This window comes from Castor canadensis, chromosome 2 (genome assembly GCF_047511655.1).
Source record: "Castor canadensis chromosome 2, mCasCan1.hap1v2, whole genome shotgun sequence".
Classification (NCBI taxonomy): Eukaryota; Metazoa; Chordata; class Mammalia; order Rodentia; family Castoridae; genus Castor; species Castor canadensis.
In genome coordinates, this window is record NC_133387.1 from 24340728 (window position 1) to 24354260 (window position 13533).

At 38.0% G+C, this 13533-nt stretch overlaps 1 protein-coding gene across 4 annotated transcripts in view; it reads right to left on the reverse strand.

Annotated features, from left to right (window-relative positions):
- Klhdc10 (kelch domain containing 10) overlaps window positions 1–8674 on the reverse strand; it is a 59030-nt gene extending 50356 nt beyond the window's left edge. For 2 of the 4 annotated variants that reach the window (XM_020183797.2, XM_074063167.1), the window contains exon 1: window positions 8499–8674. In XM_020183797.2, the coding sequence (XP_020039386.1) occupies window positions 8499–8568 (70 nt within the window). In that variant the 5' untranslated portion in view covers window positions 8569–8674. Of the gene's footprint in view, window positions 1–8402 lie in introns of all 4 variants that reach the window. The other 2 variants (XM_020183796.2, XM_020183798.2) reach the window with 1 other exon arrangement.
- Window positions 8675–13533: the final 4859 nt, after the last annotated feature.

Consider the following 13533-nt stretch of genomic DNA (forward strand, 5'->3'; position numbering starts at 1 on the left):
GGCATAGGCAATAAATTTCTGAATAAAATTCAATAGCTCAGGAACTAATAGCAAAAATTAACAAATAAGATTGCATCAAATTAAAAACCTTCAGCACAGCAAAAGAAACAATTACCAGAATGAAGAGGCATTCTATAGAATGGAGAAAGTCTTTGCCAGTTATTCATCTGACAAGAGATTAATATCCAGAATACATAAAGAACTCAAAAAATTAAATGCCAAAAGAACTAATCCACTTAATGGGTAAATGAACTAGAAATTCTCAAAAGAAATAAAAACAGTCAAAAAGTACTTGAAATATGTTCAACATCCTTAGCCACCAGAGAAATGGAAATCAAAACTACACTGAGATTATACCTCATCAGAGTCAGAATGGCTATGATCAAGAAAACAAACAACAAATGCTGATGAGAATACTCAAGTGGGTAAATCCTTACACACTTGGTGGGAATATAAATTAGTCTAACCACTATGGAAATCAGTATGGAGGATCCTCAAAAAAACAAAATAGAACTATCATATAATCCAGCCCTACCACTCCTGGATATACAACTTAAGGAATCGAAGTCAACATACAATAGCCAAACTATGGAATCAGCCTAGGTACACATCAATGGATGAATGAATAAAGGAAATGTGGTATACATGCACAAAGAGTATTTGTCACTAATAAAAGCATGTTGTCTGCAAGAAAATGGCTGAAACTGGAGATCATCAGGGAAAGCAAAGTAACAGTCAAACAAATATCACATTTTTTCTTGTATGCAGAACCTAGATTTTAAAAAATGAAGCACAAGAAGAGTCAAAGGTGGGCTACCTTGGGAAGAGGAAGGGGATCAGCAGGAAGGGGGAGTGGGGAAAAGAAAGTATAGTAGGGAACAAAAATGACCAAAGTACATTACATACATGTATGAAACCCATTATTTTATACAAGTAATATATGCTAATAAAAACTGCTTAAAAGATAATGAATGGAATTTTTTTTAAAGTTAAAATAAATCCAAAAATAGAAAGGAAAATACTAAAGAAGTAACTACAGAAGCCTACAACCTCTGGGACACAACTAAAGCTGTGCTCAGAAGAAATCTTGTAATTTAAACATATTTAGAAAAAAATATTAAGCATTCACTAAGCATAAGACAGAAAAACAACCGTAAAAATAAACCTATGAAAAACTAAAGGAAAGATTTAAACAATAAAAGAAAAAAGTTAATAAATAAGAAAAAAGTAGAACTGATTTTTAAAAACCCAAGAGCTGGCAAAAAAAAAAAAAAAAAAAAAAAAATTCTAAGAGCTGATTCTTAACAAGAAAAAAGAGCCAGGATAGGCAGGCACAGTGGCCCAACTGGTAGTGGGCCTGCCTAGCAAGTATAGTACGAGATCCTGAGTTCAACCCCCAGTAGTGTACCCCCCACCCAAAAAAGGGAATTTAAAAAAAGAAAATGAGCCAGGCCTCACATATAAAAAATAAGGAGAGATAAAAAGTAAATAGTCACAGACATAAGAAATTTTTAAATCATAAAAGAACACTTTGCTCAACTTCACACAAATAATTTTGAAAATCTGGATAAAATGTATGATCCTCCAGGATAATCTAAATGATCAAAGTTTCCCTCAAAAGATGTAAATTTGTAGGCAGACACATTATCATAAAAATAGATATAATTATCAAAGAGCTCTTGGTCACCAAAAAAGAGGTGGCTAAAATGACTTCACAGGGAATTCAATCAAGCCTTTAACTTAAATTCCATTTAAACAGAAAGAGGGAAAATGCGTAGGAAAAGGAAGAAAGCTTTGACTTTTTTTTTTGTGCAAATGACATAATCCAATAAAAACAGCAATTTAGCTTACAAAGAACGATGCAAAATCTCTTACGTTTAGCAAACAGAACCCAGCAGCACATTTAAAACAGTAATACATCATGGCAAGGAGGTTGATTCAGGAATTCAGGGATAGTTAGTAACAATAACTCATAAAAGTAGATCAAAGGAGAAAAATTACATCACAACTCCCATAGACACTGGAAAGGCATTAGCAAAATTTACTTCCATTTATTAAAAAAAAAAAAAAACCTCAAAATGGTAACTAAATTTTTTTAAATATTTAAAAATGCATATAAAATATATGTACTTCAATCCAATGCCACATCTACTCTCAATAAGAAAAACTAAAAACATCATGGAAAAACTTTATCTTCAGGAATATTTTTGAAAAGTAATAGCCAAATCAATTTGAAAAAGGAAAGAAATATAAAAGTTGGAAGGGAAGAAATAAAATTATCTCTATTATTAAGTGCCATTGTTTTTCTCTAGAAAATCAACTGGGAAAGTTATGGGCATAGTTCAAGTGGTTAAACACTCGCCTAGTAAGCACAGGCTATAGATTCAATCCCCAGAACCACAAAAAAACCAAAACAAAAAACCTCAGAAACTATTTGGGATATCAGAATTACAAAAGTATAAAATTAATACTCACAAATTAATAGCTCTCATAGTCCAACAATCAGATAAATGATACAACAGAAGTAGAAATTCCACTCATAATAGCAATAAAAAGATAAATTACCAAAGAATAAACATTGCAAAAAATGTGGAGAAAAAAACTTCAAAATGTTATTGAGGAAGAAGGCAGGTCATCACTGGGGAGGCTGAGGAAAAAAGGCTCATTTAAGCCTAGAGGTTCCAGACCAGCCTGGGCAACATGACAAGAACCTCATGTCAAAAAAAAAAAAAAAAAAAAAGTTATTGAGGGATGCAAGAGAAGACTTGAACAGCAAGAAATGAATATATATCCTGTTCTTAAAAAGAAGAAATTAATATATACCCTGTCTCTGAACCTCAAAATATATCAACTATTTCTAAGTCAACCTATAAACGTAAAATGCATTACCAATAGAATACCAACAAGGCAGCCGGGCATGGTGGGGCACACTGATAGTCCCAAGACTCAGAAGTGAGGCAGAAGGATTATTTGAGTCCAAGAATTTAGGACCAGACTAGCCTAGGCAACATAATGAGTCTTCCACATGAAAAAAATACATATATGCCTAAGTTTTACGGGAAAATAAGGAAAACTTCCCAGGAGAATTCTGGAAAGTAGAATGAGGGAAGATAATAGCCAAAAGAATGGGACCATTAGGTATAAATAGGATAAATTATGTGTAGGAACTAAGGAATCAGTAGGAAAACACTGGAGTAGGTAAATGATACTTGTAAGAAAAGTAAAGTTGGATTCCTACCTCAATATTTTATTCAACTTGTATTTGTGTAGATAAATGTATTTAACTTAAAAAAAATGAAAGTACCAAGAAAAAACACAAGAATATTCATTTAATTTTAATTAAAAATAATATTGGAATAGCAAATATCTTTCTTATGACACAAAATTTTAGAATCTGAAAAAGACTGATAAGTTTAACTACAAAACACTTTATTTTATGCTGGAAAAAGATACATAAACAAGGTCAAAAGAAATGAAGGAACTGTGGAAAATAACTACAACCTATGTCAAAGACTAAGAACTAAATTCCTTAAAACCTAAGCGTTCCTATAAACAATATAACATATTTCAGTAGAAAAATGAACAAAAACTATAAACAGAAACTATAAATAAAGGAAAGACATATGACTCATTTACTTTTGAAAAGATTCCTAAGGAAAATATATTTCTTAGCCAGGCAATTTTTTGAAAGGGTTAATAACTTACATTACTAGGGAAGGAGGAAACCACCGGCAGGACAAGAGTGGGCACCACCTCTAAGAAGGGCAATCTGACAAGTTTATCAAGGCTCAAATAGTACGAACCCTTTGATGTAGCAATTGTACTTCCAGGAATTACCCTAAAGATAAAGAGCCTAAAGACTCACTCTCACATGCAAACTTCTGTACGTAGAGGGAAGGGATATGCATTGTATCACTGTTTGTAGTAACAAGACTACAAACATTTAAATATCCATCTAAACAAATCTCTCTATATACACAACACACACACACACACACACCCACCCCTCTTGCTTCTAGGGTCTAGGGAAAGAAGCCAATTAGCTGGAGTGGAAGGAAAACCTGCCTGTTCCCAAATGCTCTTTTGTCCATTTGAATTTTACACATTACTTATTTAAAATGTTTATTTTTTGCCCAGCTTCACCAATTCTTATACTTTTCCTCCTCTTTGTCAGTAGTCCAGTTCCTATGCTAGCAATGATGTTTAACTGGTTTCCCAACTAATACATTTCATTTAATTAAACTCACAGTTAAACAGTAACAGTAACTTGGATTCTATTATCCCATGACTCCCTTGCTCTCTGAGCTCTATCTCTGAATATATACTCTACAGAAAGCACTTTCCCTATAATTCACTAGGCATACCGAGATTATAAATCATCCAGGAAATAAGAAGCTATGAAGACAGGTACCAATGGCTCATACCTGTAATCTTAGCTACAGGGGAGGCTGAGATCAGGAGGATAGCGGTTCGAGGTCGGCCTGGGCAGATAGTTCATGAGACCCCCATCTCCAAAATAACCAGAGCAAAATGGACTGATGACATGACTCAAGCAGTAGAGTGCCTGCTTTACAGTACAAAGCCCTGAGTTCAAACCCCAGTCCCACCAAAAAAAAAAAAAAAAAGAGAGACAATGAATTTCTTAGCCAAACACATAATCACTATTATATTTCAGAAAACAGCAGAAAGGCATGAAGGTGCACCAAGTTTCACAATACATCATTTGTGCTGTCACGATGGATGCAAAGTCTAGTCCACTACTTTAGGTGTAAACACATGATTTTCTGTCCAAAGACAGGGGATTGAACCACACTAACTGAATTTACTAGACACCAATGTCTTACATATATACTAATTCATAATTTTAAAACATATGTGTATATGTGTGGTACACATGTATACGTGTGTATACATGCATATATACTTGATATTTATCTCAAGAGTATCAAATGATGACTACTAAGGAGTCAAACACAAATGCTAAGTATGCCCATGGACAATCATGATGCCATGAGAGTACATCAGGGAGACGAGACCATGTCAGATCGGAGAAGGCTACCATGAAGCAAACAATGTCACTGAGCTGACATCTAATGGAAGAAAAAAGAATGGAATGAGGAATAAGAGGTTCCTGCAAGTAGCAAAAGAGATGTAGAAAGGTAGAAAAAAGATCAAAGACTATAAGGAAGGATTAACCTGGAGGTAAGATAAGTGACAGACTAGGTAGTGCCTTTTAGGTCATACTAAGGATTTCTGCCTTATTCTAAGACTAATGAAAAAAGCTAGGAAAGGCCCAGAATGATGTTGCATGCAATCACCACTCAGCAGATCGAAGCAGGAGGATCAAGAGTTCAAGGACAATCTACATAGTGAGAATCAGTCTCAAAAAATAAACAAACAGGCTGGGGTGTGGCTGAAGTGTTAGAATGTGTGCCTTGCAAGCATGAAGATCTGAGTTCAAACCTGAGTACCAAAAAAAAAGCACCATGAATTATAAGCAGCGATGAGGACAGATTTGAAAGGACATAGGTCACATGTTCTCCCTCATATGTGGAATCTAGACTTAAAATACACATACGCACATGTATCTGTATCTGTATCTATCTATCTATAGGTATATATATACATATATATATACACACACAAAAACATAACTGCAATCAAGGGACTGGGGGGGAGGCAAAAAAAGAGGCGGGAGAGGTAAAGACAATGATGGGGGAGAACAATGCTGAAATACATTACATCTATGTATAAAAGTGGCACAAGGCAACTCACAGAAAGCTACTAAAAAACAGTAGGAGGGGGAATGGGAAGAGAGCAGTGCAGGGGGAGCTAGGAATGTGGTTCAAGGAGGAGAGCGCCTAGCAAGTGTAAGGACCTCAGACCACCAAAAAAGAAAAAAAACTCCATAAATTAGTTGTTTGTGTGAGACTGGGTTTGAAGGACTTCATGCTTGCAAAACAGATGTTCTACAACTTGAAACACCATGAATTATAAGCAGGGATAAAGACAGATATATATGCAAGAGATCAATGTAGTACATTCGTTGGAAAGCAAACACAGAAGCAGGACAACTGCTTTGAAAGCTGTGTAGGAAACCTAAGTGAGGGATGATGACAGCATGGCCTGGACATACAGAAGAAGTAAAATAAATAGAACTTGGTGAGGGACTACACCTGATGAGCAATAGAGAGGAGAATTTTAAGGGGGATCCCCAAGTTTCAGTCTGCATAATTGGATGGCTAAAGGTGCTATCACTGAAAGAGAGTGACAACCCGCCAGAAGACCAAGTTGTTTTGTTTCATGTGGAATTGGATGCAGGGTAGCAATGCAAAAAGGAAGAGAAAGGGCTCATCCAATATGTGAAAATTCTCATAGAGAAGGATGAAAAGGTAAATGGGACTAGAGGTCAAAGAAACAGAAAGTTAGTACATCAAAAAAGAAAAAAAAAAAAAAAGTTGTGCCTCTAAGACGAGCCATAAAACAGGCCTACGCATTCCTATTCCTCCCCATCACCAAAAATATTTTTTAAATGTCTCAGAATATAAAGAGAAATAGAATAATTAATGTGAAAGAATTTCAAAGTGTACTACTGAGATATCAGGTATTTCCCAGTTTTGAAAATGAAAAACAGAGGACGCCTACATGGGGAAGAAGGAACGAAGCATCAGCCAAGGGAAAAAGGAAGCAGAAAGAAAAGGCTAATGACCCCACTTCACGAATTTTTCAGTTAAGGCACGTTTTATCTTTACCTCTGGACAAATGGCTGTTCTTGGCCTGGTGTGCTAAGGGACTGCAGAAATAGCTCCACACCTGAATGCTTTACATGAAATCATGGCTTCCACCGCCCTCAGGTGGTAGGAGTGAAGAAGTGCCCCCATCAGGTTTTGAGACTGGGAATGTGCCCACATGAAGCCCATTGTGTAATAATTAATCCATGACCAAAGACCTAAAGATTGCACTGGTAGAGGGCAAACTGGCAATAGTCCTTGCCAAGACAGTTATCTTGTAAGTTACCAATACACAAAAAACTAGGTTGCTATTAATTTGGGATAAGAAAAAATATTTCCTTTTTTTTTTTTTTCTTTTTCACGTTAAAGATCACATATTGAGCAATTCTAGTACGCCCAGGCTCGTACTATCATTTGAAATCCAGCTCATGGTATAGTACTTATTTGACTATTTAAAAATGTCTCAAATTTAATTTTAATGGCACATATAATGGGTTAACATTTCTAGCACACATCAGTAACCTTATCACAAACATAAGCAACCATCTCTGTACAAAATTTCCTGTTATTTTCAAATTAATCAAATAATTTTTGACTATTTAGAAGTACAAAGCACAGTAGTAAACAATTCAAAAAACATTATGTTCTCAAAACTTATCAACTAAACAAACATATCATTGACACAATCAACATTATTCACAAAAACACGGTGAATAATTAACACATCATTCTTGAGAGTTCTCTTCATGGTAAAAATAAGCTTGCCCAATATAGTATTTGACGCTCTGTGCATTATTTAATTTCTGCTTTGCTTTACCTCTACCATATTGAATACTCACTTCAAATGTACCCCTTTAAAATTGACTACATATGCATTTCAACTTGATTTGGTTTTGTTTTTTAAGGCATGTGAAGTCAAAATAGGGCCCTGTAAGCCAAAACGTGAAATTATTGCACTGGGTACACTTTTTAAATTCTCCATCTGTTGTTTTTATACTGTAGACAGAATAATTTTCTCCCTCATATATACATATGCATGTGTATATACACACACATATATATATTCTTGATCTTCGTTTTTCCCCTTAAAATCTAAGCATATCCTTTCTGTCTCTGGACATCCCAAAATTTTAGTGATTCAACTAATTTTCCTTAATCCTCTTGGTTGTCTTCCCCATACACTCCCTAGCCAACAACCCTACCCCGTCCTTTCTTCCGTTTCAGAATGCCTAGGCTCTGACACACTCGGATGGTTTTTGTTGTGTTTTTTCCCCACTACAAAATCACTTCTAGAAATGCTCTTCTGTCTTCTCTCCTTAATTTAGCACTTTTTGAAATAATTTTCCATAGACAGGCGCCAATGTCTTTCTTTGACAAGCTCGAATCGCAGAAGGGGAAGAGATGGGAGACAGAAACATCTGGGAATGTCAAGGAGACAACAGCTTTTCCTTCGAAAGACAAGCAAACTCTCAGCCCACACCTTTCCATACAGCAACAATACTTTCTTTCCTGGTGCCCCGGTTCCCTCCCTGACCTCAAAGACACCTTCCCTTCTCTCTGATTCCCGGTCCCTGTGCTAAGTGTGGGGCCTGCCTTTCCTCCTCCCTAGGAAAAGAAAGCCAGGGAGGACAGACAAGGCGGCAGCTGTCAGGACCCGGTCCCACCACTCACCTGGCAGGTGCGGCCGCCCGGAGAGTTGCACGAAGCGGTTGAGCTGGCCAGTACCCCGACCCCCGCTGCCCCCACTGCCCCCGCCGGCCCCGCTACCTCCGCCGCCACCGCCTGCCGCGCCTCCTCCCCTCCGGCGGTTCCTGTCCCAGCCCTGGGCGGCCGACATGACCCGCTAACGATTGCCGCAGCCCGGTCCCGGTAGCCCCTGACCCGGCGGCACCAGCGGAGCCTCCTTCCTGGGCTCCTCAAGAGACCGGGGAGACAGGAGAAGGGGGGAGCGCCCGCTCTCAGCAGCGACCAATGATAAACGGTTTTGGTGAGAAACAGCCAATAGGCAGTGTTCTTCTTGGTAGGTGCAGGGAGGCGGAGAGAGACGTGGTAACCATAGCTATGGCTAAAAAAAAAAAAAAGTGGGAGGGGGAGAAAGGCCGAAGCAGCCACTCACCAATCGCATTCACCGCACTGAGCCAACCAGAGACTCCGGCGGGGTCAGGCGGACCAATCGAAGCCCGAGTAAGAGAGACCGCGCCTGCAGAAGGCTGGCGGCGAAGGCGGCTGCTTCGGGCGCGGTTGGAAGTCGGAGCTTTTGCCCACGAGCATGGCAATCACAAGCAGCATATACACATTATGCAGATATTTGGGGGCAGTAACACTGTTCTGCCAACTTTGCAGACCGAGATCCCATTTCCTGACTGTTGGCACACAAAGGGCTGGGAGGAGGGGGGAGTAGGAAGGACAGAATGGAGTCAAAACCTAAATATAAAACGTAATATTCCTGGGTTTCATCATTTGTCCTGTCTTTCATTTGGGACTGGCGGCTCCTCCCGGTATCAACCACGTCCAAAGCAGTTTTAAACCTGGTTAGCAAATATGGAAAAATGTTCACTCTTAACAGTAATAGTAGAAATCCAAATTAAACCCCAAATGAGAAACCATTTCTGGCTTGTTAACGCCGGTAAAGATTTTTAAAATAACACCTGGCGGTTATGTAGAGCGTCAAGAAAAAGATGCCCTCATAGATGATATGTAAACGACTTTTGCTCAACCGACCCCTTTTTTGCTCGCAAAACATTTTAATCGGCATAGAATAAACACAATGAAAGGGAAGTGTAAAATTAAATAAATGTCAGGAATGGGAACGGAAGATAAGACTGGAGAAAAACGTACATGTATAGAACAGAAATTTCTATTGTTCCAAAACTAAACAGAATTTGGGTTTGAACTTGGGGGGCGCAATGCAATGTGGGAAAATGCAGGCTTCTGGCTGACGTTTCCGAATGATAAGGAAAAAGCATCTAAATTTCTCAAAGGGGAAAAACAAAACTTTTCAAGGTTCTTAGATCAGATGGCTTTTTCCTCCCGTGATGTTTCACATGGGAGGACCTGAGGGACTGCAGAGGGAAAAAGGCAGAGACTCTACCGGAGCAGAGAACAAACAGACTTTGATCCTGGCGTGCAAATTTCAGGTCGCGCTGCTGGCCCTTCCCGGTTCGTGTCCTTAGGAAGAGAAGTATTTTAGCCATTAAGCACTGGAGTCCACTGATAATGAAGACGTTTTGAGACCGGGTGGGTGGGCGGGCGGGAGGGAAGTCTATGTTTCTAACACATGAAAACCAAAATTAATGAATGCTAGTTTTTTTAAAGAAATTGTACTATGGAATAACCAAATAGTAGCTGAAATAACTACTTCTTTTTATAGGAGTAGTCCAAGTAATAAACAAGGAATGACAGAATACCACCGACTTGTAAACCCTAATAAGTTAAGAGATTTACTCATTGAATATCAACCCCCCAGTAGTGTCACACGACAGTACATACCTCCAGAACATAAAAGTGACTCTGAAGTAGTCTTGTAGAAGAAAAAAAATGAACCCGAATCTCACCAGACATCTATATCCAACTACCAATTTATAGGAAATACAGAGGAAGGAGAACATGTTAAAAGAATCTACAGCAAGATCAACTGTGGAAATTCTACAGGACAAACAAGCAAATTTCTTCAACAAATAGATTCAAAAGAAAAAGAGATTTGGAGGGGGAAAATCTACAAATTAAAGAGATATATGGTGTGGTCACACACCTGTAATCCCAGAGCCAGGGAAGTTGAGGCAGGAGGATTGTAACTTTGAGGCCAGCCTGAGCTATATAGCAAGAATCTGTCTCAAAATAAAAAAAAAAAAGATAATGATCGTAACCCTGTGAATATACTAAAATTCATTGAATAGTCTGATTCATGACTTTGTGAATATATCAAAAACTACCAAATTGTACACTTTAAAAGGGTGAGTTACAACTCAATAAGGAAAGGCTAAGGGCTGCGAATGTCAGTGATAGAGTGTTTGCCTAGAATATGTGGGGCCCTGGGTTCAATCCCCAGTACCACCAAAAAAAAAAAAATTTTTAAATAATGTACAATGGAAGGAGTGGATGGGGAGACAGATGAAACAACATTGACTTCAAGTGGTAGAGCACCTGCTTAGCAAGCATGAGGCCCTAAGTTCAAACCTCAGTGCCACAAAAGATAAATTAATCAATTAATTAAAAATTTTTAAAAGTTAAAAATAAAAAAGAACTACATATATATGTGTATATGTAGCAAAAAGTAACAACTATGCATTGTAACCTGCTGACAGAAGTACATACACTTATCCATAAAGTAGTCTTACCAAAAATACAAATCTGAATAAAACCAAACCTCTAGCTCTAACTACTAGTTTACAGTAAATAAAATAGAGATGGTCTAGAAGTATAATGTAGATTGTGTGCTTAGTATACTTGAGGCCCTAGGTTCAATCCTCAGCACCAGAAAAAAAAAAGAGAGAGAGAATATATTAAAAGATATCTTGGAGGTATAATCTGATACACACCCAATGTAGAAAACTCTACAGAACAATCTATTTTCTTTAATATTGTTTTGTGAGGAAATGAGAACCTACAGATTAAATGATAGTCTATTAAAACTTTGATTTAATATGAAAATAGTAATCAAATATAATGTTTGGGCCTTGTTTGCATATTGATGAGGCAAGCCAACCATTTTTTTAATGGAGAAATTTAATCGAATAATGGATTATATTGGAAAATCATTACTTTTTTAGGTAGTATGGATATGTTTTGTTTAAAAAAAAGAGTTCTTATTTGTAGGCAAAACAGTATGGTGTCTAGGATGTGCTTCACAATAATGGGAGTCTTTTGGGGGATGGAGCAGAGGTGAGGGGTGGAGGACATTGCAGACAAGGTAACGATGCACCGTGAATTGTAGCTGGTGACAGGTTCTTGGGGTTCATTGGGTTTCCTCTCTTCTTTTGTGTATATCTGAATTTTTCCCTCATCAAACGGTTTTTAAAATAGTTCTTAAAAGAACAATTCTAGATCTGCTAATGTGGACCATGGACTTTGGCTGACAGGGACGTGTCGCTGTTGGTTCATTGATTGTAACAAATGGTGTTGATGCAGGGTGTTGATGGATGAGGAGGGTGTGTAGGTGGGAACTCGGCACCAGCCATTCAATTTTGCTGTGAAGCTAAAACTGCTCTGAAAATTGAAGTCTTAATTTTTCTTTTTTTAAAGTGGCATTTGTAGGAACTGGTGAAAAAGACCCAGAACATCTTGAAAATCTTGTCTATAAATATTTAAGTTGGATAACCTTGCCCTATAGAGGATGGGCTACAGAGCCTTAAAACTCCCTTCTCAACCTACTGAAGCAGCCATTGGTCAACATTACAGCAGGTAGGCAGTGTGTTTAGAAAAGCTGTAGATTTCCAGAAGCCCAGCAACTTGAGCCTTAGAAATGGATCATCTAGAATTCCCCTCTCCCTTCCTCCCTCGCACTGCTGGCTTTGAATCTGGGTCCTTCTGATCTCTGCCTCCTGAGCTAGAATTACAGGCATGAGCCACCAGCGCCCGGGTGGATCTAGAATTTTTAAAAGCAATTCCTTGTCCCTCCTCCACCCCTACTTATAAAATTAAAAAATAAAAAACTAATTTGGAAGCTTCTGTGTTTCTTTTTGTAACTCTGAACATAAAGGCCTGAATATGCCTTAAAAAATTAACACATAATTGTTAATTGAGGTTCAATGTGATAATTTGATACATGTATACAATGTGTAATGACCAAATCAAGGAAATTAGTATTCTCTTCTTCCTAAACCATTATCATTTCTTGTTTTTCTTTTCTTTGCAGCACTGGAGTTTGAACTCAGGGCCTCATGCTTGCTAGGCAGGTGCTCTACCACCTTGAGTCACACTGCCAGCCCCATTATCATTTCTTTGTGTTAGGAGTCTTTAAACTACTCTCTTGTAGCTCTTTATAAAACATATAATAATATATAGTATATATCATAAAATATTTAATAAACCATAGTCACCCTATTGTGCTACAGAACATCGGAATTCATTCCTTTTGTCTAACTGTATTTTGATACCCGTTATCCAACCTCCCCCTTTCCCCTCAATTTGCCTTTGAGGTTTGGATAAAAAGACTACTGTACAAAGCCAAGATTTCACTGGAGTGGGGAAGTTTGAGATGACATGGTAAAAGTAAGCCTCATCAAGGAATCCTAATGGAGTGGGAAGCCACTGAAGGCTTTAAGAAGGAAGGTGACATGATCAGATCTATGTTTCCAAAGATCACACTAGCTACAGTGAATTAAGTTGAAGATCTACATTGGAGCCCATCCACTGCCATGGGTGAAGGTGCCCATAAGCCAAGGAAAAGACCTCTGCTCCCAAATACCTTCCACCTGTCACACTAAACATCTATCATGTGACACAGTATGCATTTGAGAGCAACCTAACTAAAGATTGAAATCCACTTTAGTCTATTATTTTAATGCAACGTCACTAATTCACCTGCTGTTATAACCATCAGTTATAAAGACAACACTCTGGTCACCATGTTTTGTAACTGAAAAACTGAAACAGTCTTTTTTTCTTTTTGGTACTGGGGCTTGAACTCAGGGCCTACCCCACCAGCCCTTTTTTGTGATGGGTTTTTCAAGATAGGGTATCTCAAACTACTTTGTCCAGGCTGGCTTCAAACCTCGATCCTCCTGATCTCCGTCTCCTGAGTAGCTAGGATTACAGGCAGGAACCACTGGTGCCTAAAACAACCTTTTAAGTTAATAACAAA